The sequence below is a fragment of the Manacus vitellinus genome, unplaced genomic scaffold (genome assembly GCF_001715985.3).
Source record: "Manacus vitellinus isolate BGI_N305 unplaced genomic scaffold, ASM171598v3 scaffold_0_pilon, whole genome shotgun sequence".
Classification (NCBI taxonomy): Eukaryota; Metazoa; Chordata; class Aves; order Passeriformes; family Pipridae; genus Manacus; species Manacus vitellinus.
The window spans coordinates 6479848-6502549 of NW_021938789.1; the positions used below are offsets into that span (position 1 = coordinate 6479848).

Genomic DNA, 22702 nt, shown 5'->3' on the forward strand with positions numbered 1-22702 from the left:
TTTTTCTTTTTTTCTCTGCCTCTGTGCTTTGGTGTGCCTGTATTTTTCTGGCTGCCAAGAAATGACATATAAGCATGAAGGTAAGAAGTTACTGAGTAGCAAATCTGGTTGCATTGCAAGGAAATATATCTCAGATCGTTTTTATCATGTTCAATTAAGTACTCGAAAATGAGATATTTAAATGTAAAATGAAACTACTTTAGCAACAGAGAAATCAGATTATATTGAAATTTGCATATAGTGCAGTCTATGTGTCACTATTGATTTATAGCATTGTAAACTTTGATGTTTACTGAGCACCATACTTCAGTAGAAGCATTAATACTTGAGTTAAAAAGCCTAATGCATAATTTTACTTTAAAATTATGTGAAAGCACTGATATAAATCTACATGAAAAATACTTGCTATTAAATGCATGGCAGTAGTCGGTGGAAACTAGAATTCAAATCAGAATTTTTCAGTAATTTACATGACTATTTTCTCAGTTAAGAACTTATGATTTAGAAGTAACAAATGTATATAACAAATCAATATAAAAGAATCTCTAAGTCGTTGAGAAACTTTTAAGAAAAGTTTGAATGAAACCTGAATTTACATAGTTTATAGTTACAAAAATCCAAGTATAGTGCGTTTCTATATACTTTTCAAAGATTATTGTGATTAAGCTTTTGAACCATGTGTGAAATATACCTTGGAGTTGGTGTATTTATTGATGCCTTAGTATTTATTACAGTGTTTGTCAACAACTGTATGACTCAGACGTCTTTTTTTCCCGTTTTTTCTCTCTCTGCAGCTGTTCCCTTGCCAGTTAATTTGGCAAGGTTTTGCTTAATTTCTGGTTTTGCTGTAAATCAGTTCTTGTAACTAGTTACTTCAGATACTAGACGATCAACAATAAGCACTGCTTTTTTGTAATTGTGTTAAGAAGCAATTCATACACGTGCAAGAAATATACAATGGCTGAATACCTTATCTCTAATGCCATGGAAAGTGTCTGCTCCAAAAAGTGATAAATGTATAGAATCTCTAAAAAGGAAGGAATCATTAAAAATAAATAAAGTGGTTCACTCGTAACTCCAAATATTATAGGCAGTCTGTATAGCATTTAACAGGTTTTGACTTTTAACTCTCCTTTGAGTGTTGAGGTTTTTTAGTGTGATGGGAAATACAAATTTTCTTTCATAATTCCCTCACATCTAATGATCAAGTGATTTATTTATTTATATATGCAAATTATTTCCCCCTCCTTTTGCTACTAGTGAAATGTTTAAAGACAGGTAAGTATCTGTTGTCACAGCAATGTCATTGTTTTCAGCATCTTCTCAAACCTGTATACCTTTATATAAAATCAAAGCCACTTTTGTTTTGCTATTTTATTTTCACTCCTTGGAACAGCATATGTGTGCCTGCAGGATGAAAGGAAGACATATAGTTAACCTGAGTTACCTAAGTGACTGTATAGCAGAGGTATAGCAAGAATACCCCACAGGTATGGTAGGTCTAATTGTCAGTTTTAACTGAGCTGCTCCTGACCATCATGGTACTGGGTTCTCTGTGCCATATATATGACAATAAATTGGAGTTTTGTCATTTTTGAGGCCAAACACCCTTGAAGCAGGAGGCATGAGCAGGGTCAGCTGTTCTTCTGTTGTCTGAGTTGTTTGTCCTTGGCTGGGTTCCTCCAAAGCACATGGTGGTTCTGAGCTCCATCCACAGGCAAGCAGATGTGGGCAGAAGAGCAGGATGTAGAAGAGTCAGCGTAAGAGTCTGTATGAAGCTTTGTTCCGGGTTTGCTTTCAATATCTTTGAGTAAAGCGTATCTGCACTGCAAAGTGAGGATGTGGTTTTCATTGAAATCTCTGGGGTTTTGTTTACCTTCCACCATCTTCTTTACCTTCATAAAATCTAGCTTCATCTCTATGAAACTGTATGTGCGGATCAGTTTGGAGTCAAAAAAGTGAGTTGAGCTTGCAACTTGTATTGTAAATTTGTCTTCCTTACAACTTGAAGATAGCACCATTTCTTTACCCCTATTTTCAACTTTCAGTATTTATTTGTAGTGTTACTCTTAGATGGTTGTGGGCTGCAACCAGTATTCAGTGCAGGAGAAATTTTGTATGGGCCATCTCTCAGGGACTAATTGCACCTCTGTTTTTGTGGCAAACCTTTGTACTTACGAAAGAGGAGTCTGAAATGTTTGTAATTCAAGTGTGAGAGAACACATTAACTTTCTGGATAAGTCTTTATATTTTTAGAATATGGCTTAAACCTATTCCCTGTGTCCTTTGTTTTGTTAAGTAGGACAGAAAGGTAAACTGATGAATGCTGGAGGAAAGGATTGAATTATCCCAGGGAACTGTTTGTCTTAAGCATCTTAGACATAGCCTGTTGAAAGGATCACAGTGCTTCCTAAACAACTGAGAAAAGGATAATTTGTCTTTGCAGCACTGTAGCACTATAACTACAATCCTTTTCTTCTGAGTGCACAAAGTAGTCATCTAGCAGCTTGCTGTTTCTAAAGGTTGTTGGGAAGCTCTTTGCCTTTTGTGCCGCATCATTTTTGTATGCATGCATATGGATAAGCATAGTCTCTTTAGAAAAGTTGTGGCTTTTGGGGTTTTTGTGCGTTTTTTGAGTGCATAACATCTTTTCAAGAGGAGATTTTATTAGAACTGGTTCATTTAAGTACATGGTCTGAATGAAATTTTTAAAATACTGATAGAAGAGCTCATCTTAAGTGAAGCAATTAAGTGATTCAGAACAGGGTCTTGGAGCTGTCCGTGGCAGTTGGAGTGGAATAAGCTGTGCTGTGAAACTATTATGGGGTTGTTCAGCTTATGAGTAATGAGGCTGTGACCTGGTGGACCGTGGTGACCAGGGCTGCAGACTGTAAATGGAGCACATGGTGTCATGCATGCTGGCACAAAGTCACACCTATAAGCTTGATTTTATGGTACTACTTAAATCAATATAGAGTATTTTGGCTGTTGATGAGACCTGTGCTGAGCTAAAAGAATACAGTAAGCATTACAGGGCTTTGTGAAGACAGTATTTATGTAGACATACTAGAAAAGTCTCTAAAGTTAGATAAGTCTAGAAGGTGGTAGGCAAGAGTAAATATTTGGAATTTATCATGAGATACAGCATTACAGATAAAAACTTTCAGAACCTTGAATTAAATTTATAGCTCAGAATTCCACTCAGTGAATTTGGCTTTGCTGAAGTGTAGGATTCATGATGTTTGGAAAAACAACTGATAACATTTTTCACCCTTTAGGCATTTTTAATGAACAAAGTATTCTCTTCTTACATACAACCTGTATGTTTTAAAAAAAAAACAAATAACAAACTGGAACATCAAGATATGTGACTCAGCATCAAGCAGTGGCAAAAAATATAGAGATGGATAGACAGATCTTTCTTCATCTTCTTACAACCACCTCTCTCCACTAGCATCCTGTCTAGGATGCTTCATAACCTGACTCCATTTTTCCAGCAACACTCTTTTAAAAAATTTTCTTAATTTTCTTGCTACTCTGAAATTGTGTTGGATCATTAGAATTCTTATGTGGTGTAAAAAGTTGTACTTTCTAATAACATTTAATGTTTCCTATTTTGAAAGGAAAAATACTTGAAAACCTGGTTTTTTCTAATTAAATGTATAAGTAAATTTTTTTTTGACCAGTGGCGTTTCCATGGAACTTTTCTGCTTTCTGAACATGTTAGGAAATTGACAGAAAGGGAAACTCCTAAAATAGTGACGTTTTATATAAAATATCACATTTTCACAGTTAATATTGTACTATTCACTTCCACTGACTACTCATTTTCTTTAATTTTCTGTAAGCATGCATGTAATTGATAACAATGTGTAAAATTCTTAAAATCTCCAGTGAAATGCTGTTTTTCCCCAGGCATGTCTTTTTGATTAGTCTTAATACTGGAGCAAACTCTTTGAAAGAATTGAGAATGATGGTATTGAAAAAATAAATGGTAAGCAGTAGTTTATACTTTTAAGTAGGAGTTTGCAAAACAGATATTATAAGTTAATCTGTCTTCTCTTTTTACCGTTAGTATGAACAATTAAATTTGTTCCACATTGATCCCCAGAATATTTTTTTCCTTTTGGTTACATGTCTTATATGTTACATCGTACTGACTTGCTTTCTTCTGAATAGATATTGCATTCCTCTACTGTGAATCTTGTAAGACCTGTTTTGATAACTAGCTTTTATGGCTTTCCTAAAGCATTATTCTATTGGCAATTACCCAGTACTACATGCAGTTCAGTTCTTGGAGGTTCTTACACAAATGATGTTGAAGACGTAGCTCGTTCAATCAGAGAACAAGAGTTTACAATGGAGTTTTTTTTCCTCCTAAATACTAAAAAAGAAGACCTTGAATCATTGGGATTTTCCAGCTGTTTTGCTAGTAACTGAAAAAAACTAATTTTTCAGAGGCATGTTGTGGAGACATTTTTTGGATTTGATGAAGAATCTGTTGATTCGGAAACGTCATCTGTAACTTCATACAACACAGATAAAACAGACAGGACACCAGCAACACCAGAAGAAGATTTGGAAGATGTAAGTAGTACTGATTTGTTCTTAAGTTCTATAAAAAATAGACACAACTATAAATGTAAACTTTTTTACAGTTGTTGTTCCACAGGAACTGTGAAAGATTTGGCAGAGAAATCCTTTGGTTTTTTTCAAGTCCAGTAACATATACACTTCACAATAGAATTAATAAGATAATATTCTGCCTGACAGATTTGGCAGATATTGTGCTGAGAAATAAAATTGTTTTTCTCAAACTCTTTGTTATTAGTCAAAAGAAAATGAATAGGCAAACTGCTTTGCCAAAAGTCAATAGTTCTTAGACAATAGTTTGCTTTTCAACCTTATAATTTATTTGACTGTTTTGATACAACCAGGAGTTTCTTTCTTTGCTCATAATGCTCAGAGAGGCTTTTGCAATTCATGAAGACTTAAATGATCATAGGTAGTAAATACCCACTGACATGTTTTATCTCAGCTCTGGGATATACAGTGCTGCTGGCCTACTTTAGAAGATTGCGGGCATGAGGACAAAGCATGAATTAGATACTCTTTTTCATCCTTCTTTCTTGTTCACTAACTTATAAACCTAACTTGTGTGCCTAATGCTCCTCAGTCAAAAGGAGCTTCCTTTTTTTCTAGATTTAATATTTAATAATATTGTAATCTCTTTTCCTTGGAACTCAAGTTTCTGGAGTAAAAATTAATTAAAGGGAAGGACATTTCTTGTCCTCAACATTATAGGAAAGACCTTGTAAGTGTTCAAGTCAGTTGCTCAAAATCCAAAGGAGATCAAGATTTTAAAAATACTTCACATTAAAAAAATAAATTTAAGGAAACATGGCTTTTAAAATGTAACTTCTGTGTTAGTGTGCTTTACCCTGGCACTGCAGAGAAAAAGTGTAAGGAGGGAGGGATGGACTGCATGAGTCCCTTGTGAAACTCCTGTGGTTCTGGAGTTGCTGAAGAGAGTGGTGAATAAAACTGTTTTCTCTCATCTTTCCCCAGACAGTTTTTTCCCATTTTTATACATTGCTGCCTTATATAGTAACGTACAGTGTCCTGAAATTGTGTGTAAAGACAATTACTCATCATCCTTCCTTCTTTTCTTTTCCGCATTTTTCAGGATTTCAAACCCTTATCAAACTGAGACTCAGTATGAGTTATGTTGCTTGTTATGTTTGTGAGTCTATCTGTCTATATAGACAAACCCATTATATATATTTATACAAACCCACTTTTTTTCCCCCTGTTCATTAAGAGCACACCTAAAGAAGAAGCTGAACTAAGGTTCTGCCAGCTAACAAGAGAGTATCAAGCTTTGCAACGAGCATATGCATTGCTTCAAGAGCAAGTTGGCGGAACCCTGGATGCAGAGAGAGAAGCAAGGGTAATTTTTTAACTGAATTTCCTTTAACTCTGAAATAATCAAAAAAGCTGAAACAACTTGTAACAGCAGGAGGTATTTTTGCAGGTCACTGAAATGCAAAGCACAATGTTTTTGAGGATTAGAGGATATCATCACTAAGGCAAAAATTTAGAGTAATCTGGTGTAATCAGAATAAAGATGTCATATTTTATTCTTGCATGGATAATCTATTACAGATTTCAGTAGTAAGACAGTGTTATTGAGAGTGATATCCTGGTTGAACCCGCAATTTGGATAGTGACATGATGGTTTTAAATGAATTGCAGGAGAGGTTGTTATAAGTACTTAGGTACTTCCATCATATATTAAAAATATGACCCAAATCTGAAAAAGATAGTTTTTACTGAAGTGTTTTTTTGAATATATGAAATCATAATTTGTTTTTTAAAGTCTTAGATTGAGAGTATTCTTTCACCAGAAAGTACCTAGCTAACTATGTCTGCTATTGGATCAGCATGTGTGTTTACTCTCTCTGAAATAAATGTTTTTACTTTTGCACTAATCTCTGTACTGTAGGCATTATAGGTGTGAGAGAGTATTTGCCCTTCTGCCACCACTGTGTTTTACCATTTAGTGGTGCAGAGGTGAGGTCAGCAGAAGTCATGCTAGCAGTTTCCGTTCTTTTTTTTCCAAACTGGAGATGAGCAAAATAACTTCATAATGAGCTGGTGAGCTTTATCTCAGTCCCCAGATCTATTCAGTGAACAGAAGTGGCATCAAAAAAAATAACTGAGTTAACTAGCAGCAAAACTTCTACTTTATTTCAACTCCTTGCAGATAGCAGCATGTCTAGAATTGTGGCATGTTTGCAAGTCACCCTCTGCTTGAATAACTATTGTGATCAATGACTAAAGAACTTATAAAATCCAAATGGGCAATAAATAGCTATAGAGCTGGAAACTTCATCATCTTCACCTGATGTCCTTCATTCTGCATGAAGTACAGCATGAAATTGTAGATTAGTGACTACTGAGAGAGTTGACTGATGTTATTGCAAGGCCACTCTTACAGAGTGAGGCTCAGTTATCTTTGAAGGGTCATGGCAATTGTGTGAGGTTCTCGAGGACTGTAAGAAAGCAAATGTCACTCTTGTCTTCAAGAAAGGCAACAGGAGACAAGTGGACAGTGAGATGGACTGAATATTGACTGAAATAGCTTAGAGGGTTGTGGTCAGTGGCAGAAAGTTCAGCTCGAGGTGTTTCACCTCCAAGTTTGCAGATGATACAAAATTGAAAGGAGTGGTTGGTACATGAGATGGTTGTGCTGCCATTCAGAGGAACCATTTAACTGCCTGAAGAAATGTGTGAAGAGGAATCTCATTAAATTCAACCAAGAGAAGGAAAACTGTGGGGAAGAATAACTCCATGTGCCAGCACAGACTTGGGGCTGGCTTTCTGGGAAGAAGTTTTGCACAAAATAAAGTGGGAGCTTCTGGTGGACACCAAGTTGAACATGAGCTGGCAGTGTGCTCTTGCAGCAGTGAGGGCCAGCAGCCTCCTGGGCTGCATGAGGAAGAAAGTCCCCAGCAGACCAATGGAGGTGACCCTTCCTCTCTACTCATGATTGAGTGATGTCTGGAGTGCTGAATCACAAAGATGATTAAGGGCTTGGAGAACCTGATACACAAGGCTGAAAGGGCTGGGACTATTCAGTCTGGGTAAAAGAAAGCTCAGGGGTAAATGCCTGAGGGAGGGAGTAAAGAAGATGGAACCAGCTTTGAGCACAGAGATTGGCCAGGTGATCGAACCTCAATGAGAGTGTAATTCTAAAAAATGTTTAAGCATTAAAAAACCACTAACCTCCTTCCCCCTACAACTTCCTCGAACCCCCAAAATGAGAAATGTGTGAAATACTATGAATTATTACATGTTACTGACTTGCCACATGTGGCCTACACTGTACTGTACCACTGCAACATGTTGCTAATAATGCAGAAAGGCATTTTAATGTGGTTTAAAAGTTACTGGTGGGAAAGAACAATTTAATGGTAGGAGTTGCCACTAGCTTAATTGTTCCACTGCTAAAAACAATTAATAAAATATTCACAAAATTCTGTATTAATAGTTATTAGGCATACATATGCACTGTATTATCCACATCCTTTTCTCTTGCGAACATTTTAAAATCCACTTACTGAATATTTTCATGCGTAGAAACAATATGCTTGTGGGAACAGAATTTCTGTGTTAATAAGCAAAGCTTTCAAGGTAAAATTACAGAAGAATGTAGACTACTTGACATTATCTGGAGTTGTTTACAGCTATAAATGTTAGCCTATTACCCTCAGAGCCTGAATTTAGAAGATTCAGGGTTTACTTTAAAATATGTCAGCTTTTCTGTGTTTTTTTTTTTTCAAGGTTCTTTGTAATGGCTCTAAAGTTCTTTCCTTTTTTTATTTCCCCTGTGAAATATAGTTCTTATAATAGTAAAATTATTGCTTTATTTGTTAGAGTTCTCAGCATCTTACAAATGCCTAGTCACTTATGACACTTTCTTTTTAAGTAGGACACTTAGCCAAGGAAAGCAATAAGGACTTTGGAGATCACTTCTCAAGATAAAATAGGGATGGAGGACGTAATTCCATTTATTATTAAAGTACAATTTCAGGGACAGTCATGTATTTGACACTTAGGAGAGGCCATTATGTATTTCCTTTGCCTTCATGGGCTTTTTTAAAATTTTGTTTTGTAGGCATATGCAAATTGTCCCTTTTGTAGACTTGGAAATTATTGTTATTTCTTTTTAGTGATGTTTTGGTCTTTTTTGTCATATCCTTCCAAATCCATCTTTTGAGTGAGTCAGAAAGTAGCTTTTTGTGTGATTTATTTTGTAGGACCCAGTGTTCTTGTGGGATGAACATTTCCTGTTATTTTTAGATGAGGCTTAAGGTGAACAACAAGGACCCAAAGATGCAAAGACGTAGAAGGAAATCCTCGTGGGAATTTTTTAACTGTTTGGGTGAAAAACTACCTGAAATAGGGTGGGAAAAGTACTTGCAGTAGCTCAAAGAACCTCAGTGACTGAGGGTCTCTGGAAACAGGTTGTTTTATATCTGTTTTGTTTGGTACCTTTTATGATCCAGTTCCTTATAAGGCATCACTGGACTCAGCGAGTAATACCTACTGTAGTGTAATAGTTAATGTAATAATTAAGTAGAACAAGGAGAACTGACCAGTGTATGCTTATGTATGGGATATATAAATTATTTGGCATCAATATATTTTATTTACCTAAAGGCGTTTTTCAGTTCTTAATACAGATCTCTTACTCCCTTGTCCCTTTTTTCCCCAATGCCTTGAATTACTAAAGCTTATGAATAGCTTCTTAGAGCTTTTTCATTTCCTAAGTTTTTGTTTCCCCCCTGGGAAGAGCTTTGTCACTGAATGTGTGATGATAACATCTTTCTAAGCTAGGAAGGAAAAATCCTGTTAATCTGACAGCTTTAAATATTTTGTAACATAAACACAAAAGCAGTTATTTTAATGAAAAGCATTAAAAGCTGACTGGACAGCCCATAAAGCAGTATAAAGTATCTTTACTTTGATTCTGTGTGTAATTAAATCTACCTGTCTACCTGCATGTGCCTGCACACACACACGCATTTTTTGATTTTTTTCCCCCCCAGACTCGCGAACAACTGCAAGCTGATCTTCTCAGGTGTCAGGCAAAAATTGAGGACCTGGAGAAAGCTCTAGTCGAGAAAGGACAGGTAAAAGGCTCTCTTAATGTCCTCTACCACATCATTTTCTCTGCTGCCTGCAGTGGTGCCCTTGCCATCTTCATTGCTTACTGGTGTGTTAGTGTGAATGATGCGGCTTAATTGCGACTGCAGCAATAGATTGCTTAAGTAAAGGGAAGTATTTTACAGCCTAAGAAAATGTCATTATAGATTAATTTTCTAACACATAATGTACTAAAGCATAGTATCAAAAAAAGTCTACATGCATTGTAAATTCTGTTCCCATTGTCATTTGGCGAAGGCCTTTCTCCTGTTTTCCATTTTGTTAATATTTGTTATAAAATCCAATAAAATAAATGCTCTATATTTGTACTGGAGAATATTTTTGATGAGTAGCACAGAAAAATTAAAAAACCCCAAGCTTGTAGACATGCTAGAGAAATATACCACTGAGCGTGTCAGGTTACTGGAAGCCACTCATGGTGTTACTCTCCTGGGTTTAAATTACTGGAGAACCCAACTGCTTTCAAATTCCCAAACTATCATACAAAGTAAAAGCAAGCCTTATGCTTCAGTATATATAATGTATGTAAATACTTGACAAAGATGTGACTACTGATGCATATTTAATAATGTCTAGTATCTTCAGAAAGTCTGATTAAGAGTTATGAGCATGCATTTGTGAATCGTTCAGTTGCATAACTGCTAGAATTCACTGAAGAAGTTGGGGAGATTTATTTTATACTTTATTGTTTGAAATAAGAATTTAAAAATTGCAGGTTGCTTATGATAATAAGATATAGCTATCTATAGATACATTTGTTCAATCCTGTAGCATTGAACAAAAACAATCTACAAATAGTGCTAAGTGAATAATGTCTCTATTTTTATGGTTTATTCTTTGTAAGAAAAATTTTCTGTAAGATTCTGTATAAATGCAAAGGTTTGGGGACCATATTCAAATTAAGGGCAAAAGTAATTTATGCTAGCTTCCACACCAATTGCAATTTTCTTAGTGTATTCCATGTAAATACAATATTACTACAAGTAGGGAATATGTTGTCAATCTAAAACCAATGGCTCACTGAGCTTCTGGAAGAATGAGACAGAAAACATCTTGAGGATCTGCTGCTGACATTTTGGTGTGTTGACAAGAAAGGTGTTGTGGGCCAATTGCTGTGTACTCAAAAATGTTAACAAAAGAGTTGACTATTCCAGTGTATAATGTAAGTACTGTGTATGTAAGTAAGATAAATGAACTCGGATACATGTGTAGGAAATTCCATGATTTTTTAATTCAAGAGTGTTATGTCAGAAAGGTATACCTGGAAATTAGAATTTAATTACTTATCACTTTGAGATTCAGAACCACATTTTCAACATTGTATCTCTCAGTAATTCTGAGAAGGTGAACAGGGATGTGACAGGGAGCAGCATGATGGTGTCTTTAGTGGGCTGGTTTGTACTCTGAGCATTAGCTTTGCACAGAGGGGTTTACAGTGTGTTCCTGGGAGCTCTAGCACCTGCTTGGTTCTCCTGACCTCTTAGTATTTACATTCAACAAAATAAATGGTTGTGATGATAAACTGAATTCCTTGTGCACTATGTGATTTTTTTTTTAATTTATTTTATTATTATTTTGTCATTTAGATGGTCATGGTAGGGATGATGATTTAATAATAATTGTGAAGTGTTCATCTGGGAAATCAGTCCCTAAAGTGCTTTTTAAAGGAAACAATGAATCAGAAGTTCCAAGTGTATTATCCCAGAAAATTTTAGTCTTATTTTACCCCTTTAGGGAACAGAAGCAGAAAAGTCCTTCACAATTTTCCTGAAGTCAAATTCGGAGCAGGAGATTAGAATCTTATTGTTAAAAAATTATATGAAGCTTGGTTTATAAAACAATTTGTGTGTAATTTCAAAGTAGCTGTCAAAAGCCCTTGTTAATTCCTCTTCTACTGGATCTGTCAGTATTTCCTCAGAAGTAAAACAAAACTAATAATCCATTTCTGCAAGGTACATTGATGTGCATACATAAGAAAAATTATATTAAGTGAAAAACATTCTTATGAAATATTAATAGTGGTAAATAATAAATCTAAAACTATTGGAGTATGTAATGTGCCAGATGGATGAATGTTCAACTCTCTGTGATCTGGTGTGTAAGTAGAATTCCTCCAGAGTTTAGGTTTTTTCAAAAAGTCGAGTTGGACTTCATCAAGAAAGAAACAAAAGTTAATTTTCAATAGGGCAAATTAATCTGTTTTTTCTACTTGTGTTGAACCTGCAGGTCTGGTGCAACTGTTGAACCTGCCTTTTACCATATCCATGCATTGAGATATTCACCCTAAGCCTGTGTGTGCAACTCTTTGTTCAACTCTTGACCTTAGTAAAATGCCAGTTAAATGTTAAAGCAGATATTGGATTTTATTCTCAACAGTTTTTTTAATTGGCTTCAAAAATTCTTGAGAAATGCAATACCTTTTTGGTTCCCATTTCAGTATGTTATTCTTATAGCACCACAACCCTGAAGAGCTTGTTTATCCCACGAAAATTAAAAAGCACTTGTGCATTCTTGCTTATGAGTGGAAAAAGGAGAAAAATGGTAGAATATGAAACTATATTAGACAATAAGTAGAAAAATCAACTTTAAACTTTTTTTAAAAAAGTTAATTGGAGTAAATATATCATAATGTTTCAGATTTTTTAGTTGACATTTCAAGGCTATTTCATGGGCTGAGATATCCAGATTTCATTGATTTCTTGTGCAACATCGATGTACAAATACCTTGCTGACAAAGAAGGTATCATCCTTAATATTTAAGTAAATGCATTTAGATTTTAAATAAATTGTCCCTTGAACCTAGGAGGTAATTCAATCTAGAGTTACTATGGCATTTTATGTGTTGAATATTGTTTTATTAAACATCTTAAAGCAGCATGAGAAAGGTTATGTGAATAGTTTTCTTTACAGGCAAAAAAAAGCTAGTTTGGCTGTTATAATCCATTAAATCTGAATGTCCAGATGTGGATGGCAGTGAGGTTTTGTAGCTTGAGTTTTTAAAGAGATATTTGATGAGGCCTTTTAAAGCCACGGGAAAACCTAAAAGGAAAGATCAGCTTTGGAACAAGGGATCAATTAGAAATACGGTTTTTTAAATGGAGTACAGAATATCTTATATCACTTCCCTTCCTCCACAGCTTTGAATTCCTTGTCACAAACACTATGTATTAGCCAGATTCTCACATTTTTGGCAGAGGGTAATTATCTGTATATTGCTGAAACTTATTTTCAGTCATTTGGGGTAATTAATGTTTTTCTTTCCTTTCTCCCTTAGTATTTGCATTTCACCACTCAAAATGGGATGATTTTGCAAGAAAGTTCCCAAACCTTTGCAATGGAAATAGTTTAGAGTTCAGCTGAGTAAATGTTTTTAAAATGACATAAAATATTGTATAACTGTGGTCTCCCACAATTGCTACATGTAAAGATTATAATTATATGCTTATTAGGAAAAAAAACAGACTCTGCAACAGCAAACAGAAGAAACTTTTATTTTTACTGTAGGATAAAATGCCATATATCCTTGAAATATTTATGATAGCTTTATTTTTCAATGTGTGACCATTTTATACTTGAATCTACAATGATGTCTGAAATCCTGTAATTATTGTGGTCATTAATTTGTCTTGTTTAACAAAATATACATGTATATATTTAATCCTCTTCTTCCTCATAGGATTCAAAATGGGTAGAAGAAAAGCAGCTGTTAATTAGAACAAATCAGGAGTTACTAGAGAAGGTATGTGGGAATATTTTCACCATTACTGCCCTTTATTATAAAAGACATTGAATGCACTGAGTACTGGAACATCAACATGAAATTGCTTACTTTATTTCTAGGCAGAAACAGAAATTTAAATGAAAGTCTTTGATTAAAGTACGAATATGCCTTTGTACTCTTCAGGAATTGAAGTTGCTCTTTATTGTGGCCAACAGTAGATCCCAAGCTGGCTGATGTTTCTCATGTCCAGCAAAACACAGTTACACAAAGATTATTGTTGTCCTGATCATTAACAAAATTGCCTGTTCCCTTCAACCTTCCACTTTTTACAGGTTTTCTACACTTTAAGTAATACTGATTGATTTAAGACTTATTGTATTTACAGTCTGGGATACTCAGAGCTGAGCATCTGCATTGTTCTTCCTTGATAATAGTGGGAAAGTTAGCTAGTACTCAGGAAATCAAAGATTAATTTTATTAGTTAGTAACTTAATATAAAAATAACTAAAGGAAAAATCATGTCTAAAAGTAGCTAGAGCCAAGCCAGATTTAATTTATTCAGACACTTACATGGGCATTATAAATGTTGCAGTGCATTATTGCAGATGTTACCCTTCTGTTTAGTTTCATACAAAGAAAGGATCACCCAGTTAAACTAGACAGTGGACCAAGGCTATTAGTCAGCATAATTAATATTCAGTTTTGAAGTTCTGTTTTGTCATTGTTAGTGCCCCAAAGCACAATTCTGGAAAATTAAAAAGTGGGCATTAAAACCCCTCCATTATTGTCTTTCATATACTATAAATAATAGATGTCTAGTTAGGCAAATACAATGAGAACAGTCTACCCAAATGTTAATGTAATTCAGATTCATTTGCTTGATTTTAAAAGAAAACTTGTATTGCTTAACTTATTCAGATATAGTATTCACATCAATTTTCATGCAACTTCCAGATTACTATTCTGAGAGAACATTGACCATTTGCTGCTGGCAGTTCTCAAAAGTACTTTCTGATGTGGTGTTCCTTCTTTAGCTGCAAGACATGGCCCAACGTGTAACGAGAAACTGAAATAATTAGGTTTTGTCTAAACTTGGTGCAGTATCTTTTCTACAGGGTGTTACTGTGTTGTGTTCGTCTCATAGATTTACAGAATGGAACAAGAAGAACATCAGCTGAAGAATGAGATGCAAGATGCAAAAGACCAGAATGAGCTGTTAGAATTCAGAGTGCTAGAGCTTGAAGTAAGAGATTCTCTCTGTTGCAAACTCTCAAATGGAGCAGAAATTATGTTTGAACCCAAGCTGAAATTCCTGTAAAGATTACTGGTGTCTGGTGCATGTTTAAGGGAAGTCACTTAGGTATCTATTTTTTAAATATTGTATCTTGGGATAATGAGATTTGATGCCACTGCCTTAATGTGTTTTGGAGAGAATGCTCACTAATGTTTATAAAGATGTAATATAGCTAATATAAATTGCATATAGTTTGGTTTTCATCTAATAAAATATTTTGTTTTGCAATATTTTGCCTTTTTTATTTGTTTCATTTCCATAACTGCTCCTTTCCTGCATGTAAAATCACTTGGTATGTATACTATAGCCTTGTTTGGCATTGATTACATTAACACACCTTCTCACATCTTGCATGCAGTGATCTGACTAAAGATCTGACACATTCATCACATCAATTGCTTTAAATTACAATTATAATTGCTTTAAATTACACTGATTTGATTGACCACATTCATACAAAATAAATTTATCTTAAAAATAATACATTTTGATAGATGCTTTGAAAGAATTTCTCTTACCTGAAATCCATTTTCTGATGGTTTAAACTGGTCATGGACTGGAAATAATTGGCCAATGAAAAATGAAAACAAAAAACCCTCTGACAAAGTCAAAGTAAAGTAGTGAAGCACAAGTACAACTTCTGTGTATGTCAAACTAATATGTTGCCCATAGCAAACAAATTCTATACTTTGCATAAATGAAATAAAAATTACAAAATTATTTGTTAATAACAATTTGAACATGTAGGTTGTGATTACAATAGAAAACAATGGTTCTCATCACCTGATAAATTGGGCTCAGGTTGAATTTAGTAACACTAAACTGGTGTGTGTGATGCACAGTTGTCACACAGTTGTGTTGCCTGATGACACATCATTCAAAGATCATCAGCATTCTTAACACCACTTAGAATAAACTCCCCAAGAAACCTGTCATTGTCACTCCTCCATAATTTTTATCACCCAGCACGTTTCACCAAAAATCTCGGCATGTGTAGCTTCTCTGATAAAGATGGAAATGTCATGTCTTCCTGTTATGCAGACGTTCTTTTTGTCTTTGACATTTCTTAATCTTTTTCTCATCCTTTTTCAACCATATGTTTTGATGTCGTAGCCCATTATATTCAAAGTTATGAATTTAGGTTATTAGAATTTCAGTAGATGTTCAGAAGAATAAATATGCTTTCTAATATATATCTTTATATTTTATTAAAAGAACTGTAAAGTAAAATACAGAACAATTTAGTATTTGAATTGGCAGTTACACTAGAAACTGCTTCCTAAAATGTCAGTGTTCTTAGAAGTAAAACCGTTGAAAAAAAATTCTTAGGAAAAAAACAAATGTTCTTCAGTACATCCTTCATTAGTGTATTTTTCACATGGAAGAATCACATCAGAAAAAGCTCAGTGTGTCTTGTTGAATTTTGTCATGTGCCAAAGCTTTAAAACCTTGTTTCACAGAATAATAATGGAGGTATTTTTGTATGATTACAAGAAAAGATTTTTTTCCCTAGTAGTCGAGCATGTAGGCACAAATGTGACTGACAATGCAACACTTTAGGAAAACCATCAATGCTTCTGATAATCAGGACAATATTTTTTAAAGCAATTAAATTATTTCAGATGAAAATTAGGCTAAAGTAGAAAACACAATCATTTGTTTAAAATTTAATGCAAGCAAATTTAAGTGAGTTTAATGCAATCGCAACTGATTAATTTTTAACAATGTAGAAAATGATAACAATTTGGACAAGAATTAAGCTTCTGGTTTTGGGTTATGACAGCTAAGTCATTTAAGAGCATTTCAGAATTAGGCTGTTAATGTAAATATTATTTAAAATAAAGCCTGTGAGGGGGAAAATGTATAGACTGTGGAGATTTTCCTCTCTACATTGTAGTTTCAAATTAGGTTTAATCTAGTTCGTGAACAAGATTTGCCATGCTTTGTAACTTGCTTAAGTGAATGGATGCAGCCCGCCTGCCATATCAATTAAAGTGCCTCGTTTTGTAGTTTAGAAAATGGAGCTACACATGGTCATAAAAACTAAAATATTTGCAGTAGTGCTCTCTCTCAGAAAATGAAACTGTTGATGCCAAAGCCTCCTCTTGTAACATGGAGATGGAATCTGGTGTTCCTCACTTGTGTTCCCATGACCAGAGAGAAGTCAGAGTAAGACCCGGTGCCTTGGTTGCCCAGAGCCTTCAATCCAGTCATTTTCACAAGCACATTAAAATTTAATTTAAGTAAAATTGCTTGTTTATTGCTTTATTCGAATTCTACCTTTGAAGAAATAATAGACTGATATTTTGAAGAAATGCATAAAACTCAAGTAGATGGACTGGATAAGTTTTAGAAATACTATAGTTTTAGATAAATGGGAATTTATAATTTTTGGTTTAGGCACAAAGAACATCGTAACTGTAGAATAGCACTGCCTTTCAACATCTTCTAACATCCTGGGTTGTACAGTAAATATAAATTGAGATTTTAAATGCTCTAATAGGAAGACTGACTGTAGAATAAACAGGGAGCTGCTGATACACAGCTTTAGTTTTAGTGAGAAAATCTTTGGTGATAATGCTATTCCATGATGGAATTTAAATTCTTTTTCTGCAGTTTCTTCTTTTAAATTGTTTTTTTGTTCCACGAAAGAAAGCAATAGTTAAATAAGGTTATAATCAACATAAAAACCTACAGAGTATTTTAGATCTTCTGTCAATTAGGGTCACTGTTGCAAGGGTTCCTGCAGCTGAGGAGTGTCTGGTAACTTTGCAGAAACTAAGTGTGCATGGAGTCAGTTGGCAGCTAATGCCATTTTTGTGTTTAGCTAAAGCCAAAATTCTTCAAATATGGTAAAAATATGAGGAAATATCATATATTTGGAATGTGAACAGGAATCTGCCTTTTTAATGTGCAAGTATGTTTTGTAAAGGTGGGGAATAAATGTTTACAGATAATCACACATGTTGTTTTTAAATAAATCTTTCCTCAGGAGAGAGAGCGAAGGTCGCCAGCATTTAACCTTCATATAACCACCTTCCCTGAAAACAATGGAAGTGCACTTCAACTGTTCTGTCATCAGGAAGGAATAAAGGTATATGCAGAGCATTAGAAACAATTGGATGGCTAGGAACTTTTTTGGAATGACCAACCTAATATCCAAACAAATTGTTTGGCATTTGCCAGGGAAGAAAACATGAAAAAATAAATTTAGTAAGAAAAGGTATTTTTAACCGGGGAAAGGATTTCATAAGAATCTGTTTGAGTAGTCAATCAGGAGTTCCTCAATGAAAATGAAGGCTGATCCATCAAAGTAATTTACATTTGGTCTGGGGAAGAATGTGGAAGTTGATGTGATTCATTGTCAGACTTGCTACACTACATTGTTCTTGATATTAAATGTTTTCATCTAAGTTCAGAAATATGACATTCAGCTATTATTTTATACCCAATTTAGTGAAGCATTTTGTTTTTTGAATGAATATGCTTAAGTTATTTGCCTAGGCCAGGGCCTTGAAGCATGAGCTGCTTGATCCAAATGTAGATAGCTGGAACTCTATCATTTTAGATCAAGCACAAGACAAACATCAGGACCTCCCTTGGTTAACTTTTGCTAAGAGGAAGCAAGGATTACTCTTTTCAGTTCTGTTCCCCCATGAATAGGCTAGCTGTGACACTTGATTTGCATGCTGCTTCAGCTAAGATTGAATTCAGACTTGTGCTGTCAGTAATATTGCACAACAGGCCAGGGTAACTTTTCTACAAGTAACTGTGGCATAATCTTAGTGCCATAGTGATTTGTGCTAATATTTTTAATTGTGTTTACAAGTCCTCTTATAAGAGGCTTGCTCCTATTTAGTGCCTTAATGAGCACAGTACGATCTCTAGAGGAAATGAACTGAAATTGTAGGCTGCGTATTTTTAGGAAGCTCAGTAGTCTAAAAAAAAAAAACGTTAAAACCTCATTCTTACCTACAGGTTTGGTTGGATACTCATCTCCCTAACCACATCAAGAGTCATCAGTTAGTGTATTACCTTTCAAATAGAACCTCCATGGGATGCCAGACCTGCTTTTAGCTTATCCATTATTCTAACTCGCATATTGGCTGTAAGCGGGAACAGTGTACCAGAATCTAGAATTCCTATTTTTCCCCATTGTCTACTGTGACAGTCATTAACAGCAATGTTCTTTTCAGGCTGACCTTCAGTTTACTTACCTGTAAGGAGAGGCAGTCACCTAACATGAGCATACTGACACTGCTGACCTTTTATCTGCTTTTAGTGGTTTTCAAAGTTGTTAGCTATCGGTAGCACGGTAGATTCCAAAATGATGCAAAATCTGGTTTGGTTTCTAATTCATCCTTTATGCTTCATATGGAAATAAATGAATTAGAATGATTATTTCTGGCTCAATAGATGCAAAACTTTGTATGTCTTAGTGAATTCAATTTCTCACTAGCATTACTGTTTGGCTAAAGAAGTTTCCATTCAACATTGTCATTGCTGATCATAATCAATATTTTGTTTTTAACATCGTTCCAAACACAAGTGTATTAAGATGTGCACCACTCTAGAGTTAGTGATGTGCGGTGTTAAATAACTAAGATAACATTTGGGAACACCAGCGAAGTGTTTGGGAAGAGATGAAAGGGAGGGAGGGAACTTCTCAGGATCAAACAACTTGAACACAACACTTTACTGGACTTATTTGTATGTTCTCTCCCACATCTGTGTCTAGTCTTCAGGAAATCTTTCATTTCATTTTGAGCCTTCCTCACTGGAGTCTGTTGATTATAGAATCATGAGCTAATATATTCTGATGTAGCTATGTAATTTGCAAGCATAGCTGGTTTAGCTTTAAAAAGTGTTAAAGATTGATTATCCTGACTACCGACATAATGCAGTTGCCCAAAGCATAAATGCAAAGCAGCATGTTATGTACTGGAAGCAATGAAATAAGTGAGCCGAGATCCTTGTGAAATACTGGCCTCTTCTAAGCAGTGCTAAATATGAGTAGAAGTTGAGGGTGGCAGCGTTTAACAAGGCTGATTTGCTTTATGTATGTGTATTAAGCATTTCGGGCTCACACGAACTGATGTTTTCCCATGTTGTCAAACCTTCCTACTTTTTAATAACATAGTTGCATACAACCTGTCAACGGAAATGATCCCTGGTCCACGTGAACTTGTGGCCCATACTTGGAATAATTCAGGAGAATGTGATTAGGGCTGGTTAGACAGTTCCATGACCCCTTCCAACAATTTTTTAAAGTAGAAAATAGAGTTCTGGGACCTCAGAATGGACCCTGGCACAGTGCAAAATAAAAACATCATGTGAATTTATTCCTTTCTCTCTCTCTCTTTTTTTTTTTTTTTTGATCAGAGCAGTGTTTCTCTTTATTTCAGTGGCTGGGCCTTAATAAGGAGGGGTTGTTCAGTTGTTCAGATCCACAAAAAGTTGTGGATCTGAGAGCTGACTGGCAGAGAAACATAACTTTCTACTCACAAAGGTTATGAACTGATGGTGTTTGGAGGAGCATGTTCAGCCCTCTGCACACGTTCCCTTCTGGCATTGTAAGGCTGATTCAAAACTCCATAGTTTTGTTTAACAACGAAAATAAAAAGCAAACAGCAAATCACCCAGTGAACCTTCTTAGCAATTGTTTTGTTCATGCTCTCTGTCCTTTTAACTTCTGTAGGTTGATGTGGTTGATGCTCCACTCCAAACAAACAAAAAAAATGGTTTTTAAACCTTTAGTCTTTAAACACTCTTTTAAGCCTGTTTATCAGTTTTGGTCGTTCCTCTACATGCATTAGCAGGATGATAAATGTGAGTGGTGCAGGAACATTCTGCCCTCATGCACAGGCATTCAGGTTGCTTGCTGTAATCAAAAGTGTCATTTTGTTTTGTCTTTGAAAGTATTAATAACACTTTTGTAATTGTGATACAAAACTAATGTTTCACTTATTTGTACTCTTTTTGCATGCAGAAGTGAATAAACAGTACATAAAATGTAGCATATATAATCTATTTCTCATCTACTTTAAAAAAAATAAGTGTTGAACATCTTTTTCAGGATGTGAACATATCTGAACTTATGAAGAAATTAGATATTCTTGGAGATAATGGGGTAACAAATTTTTAATTTTAAATATACCTTCAGTTTTATGGTTAATTTAATGCATTTTTTTTCTCCACAGCAGATAATAACATCCAAGAAAATACAGAGGGTGATTTTTATATGCCTATATGTATTTGTATGAAGAATATGAATGGTTAGGTACTGCTTTTACAAACTTGAAATCTTTCAGTTAAACTGATACCAGTGAAAAGTGTATTTTTTTAAGCTAGGTTTTGATCTTGATGATGTAGAAAAAGGCACTGAAGTAGGCAGAGGGAAAAGATAATACCCAGACTAGATATAAAAGGAAATAAAAACAGATTAAAACACAAATGAAAGCCAGACCAAGTTATTTGCGAAGTTTTTTCTTTTGAGTAGTAATAGTAGCACCTACTACTGTGAAGACTGTTTTCCGCCAGGAGTGGATTTTCTGGGAGAAAGACAAGGCAAGGATAACTGTGTCCCTTTCTTCTTCTACAGTGCCAAATATAGAATAAAATCTCGGTCATGCAGTTGTGGCACAAACATCCAGGGACCTGGGTCCAGTTTATAGCTAGCTTTAAGATATTGAGGTCTTTACAATGCTAGTTTTAAGTTCTAGATTTACATATTATGTTGAAAATTCTATGGAGGTTTCTGTGGTACTTGATCTTTGCATTGTTTTCATTAATGGGAAGTCTAGCTCTGAAAGTGCACGAAGGGGAGATTCACTTGCTGTAGGGCCATAGTCCAATTAACAGGCCTAAGGGAAAAAAAAATTCAAAATTGCTGACAGAAACCACTTAATTTTCATCAAATAATAAATTGTTGCGAAAGTGTTGGGGAGGTATTGTTCTGAAATTGAGTGGAAACTAAGCACTCCTGGTTTAACTTTTAATACTTTTAATAATGGGATACTTTTTTGGTCATTTCTATAATTCTAAATGTTATAAATTATTTATTTTTTGAAGTAATGTTATTTCTTGTGTTAAAGGATGAATTTTTGACCCAATTTAAAATGCATATTTTTGTATTTTAGAATTTGAGAAATGAAGAGCAGGTTGCAATAATCCAAGCTGGGACTGTGCTTTCCCTCTGTGAAAAGGTAGAATTCTGTAAATGTTTTTCTCTGCTGAAAATTGAACATGCCTTCTACGATATCACATGCCAGGGAAGCATGATTTTTCTGTTTGGATCATCTGGAGTTGTGCATGAATTCATCCTTACATGAATGTTGGAATTGTGATGTCTTGAGGTAAAATCAATCTTACAAAAACCCCCCAGTTTAAAAATAAAGACCTGTTTTAGAGATATTCCCCATGAAGTACTAAAAAGCCACTTAACACAAGAGGTTTCATTCTCAGAAGTGCCGATGTCCTCAGTGCTCTGGGAACACGTTGCTGTGACATCCTTGGTGAGGTGCCCATGGTCCATCTCAGGCTCATTTCTGTGGATGACTGAAAAAGCTCAGAGTAGTCAGTGGTCCTTTCCTCTGTAAAGTAGTGGACATAGAGAAAAAGCAGTTTGGGCAAGGTAAGTGTTCAGTCAGGTCACTCATTTCTGCATGACTAGTTCTTTTCTTCTCAGTTACAGAGGGAATATAATCTGTATATGAATAGGGGTGATATTTAGAACTAAGCAAGACTTGCATATTTCTCTAAAGAAACCTCTGTCATCCTTTTCATATGTTCTTGTTAAATCTTTCCTAGATGCATTCTTGAAATTCAGAATCAGAGCTTTGAAATTAAAATTCGAGCATTTTGCAATAATTACTTTATTTGGTATAATTTTGATAATCTACTTATCTAAATATCTTGAAGTAGATAATCTACATTAGATAATTTAAAAATCATTA

At 34.9% G+C, this 22702-nt stretch overlaps 1 protein-coding gene across 3 annotated transcripts in view; it reads left to right on the forward strand.

Moving 5' to 3' along the window:
* The window catches only part of JAKMIP1 (janus kinase and microtubule interacting protein 1), a 112077-nt gene that overhangs the window by 57553 nt on the left and 31822 nt on the right, over positions 1-22702 (forward strand). For all 3 annotated transcript variants that reach the window (XM_018089188.1, XM_018089197.1, XM_018089203.1), the window contains 8 exons: positions 4459-4587; positions 5822-5950; positions 9615-9698; positions 13409-13471; positions 14598-14696; positions 17740-17841; positions 20824-20877; positions 21887-21952. In XM_018089188.1, coding sequence (XP_017944677.1) covers positions 4459-4587; positions 5822-5950; positions 9615-9698; positions 13409-13471; positions 14598-14696; positions 17740-17841; positions 20824-20877; positions 21887-21952 — 726 coding nt within the window. The remainder of the gene's footprint in view (positions 1-4458; positions 4588-5821; positions 5951-9614; positions 9699-13408; positions 13472-14597; positions 14697-17739; positions 17842-20823; positions 20878-21886; positions 21953-22702) is intronic.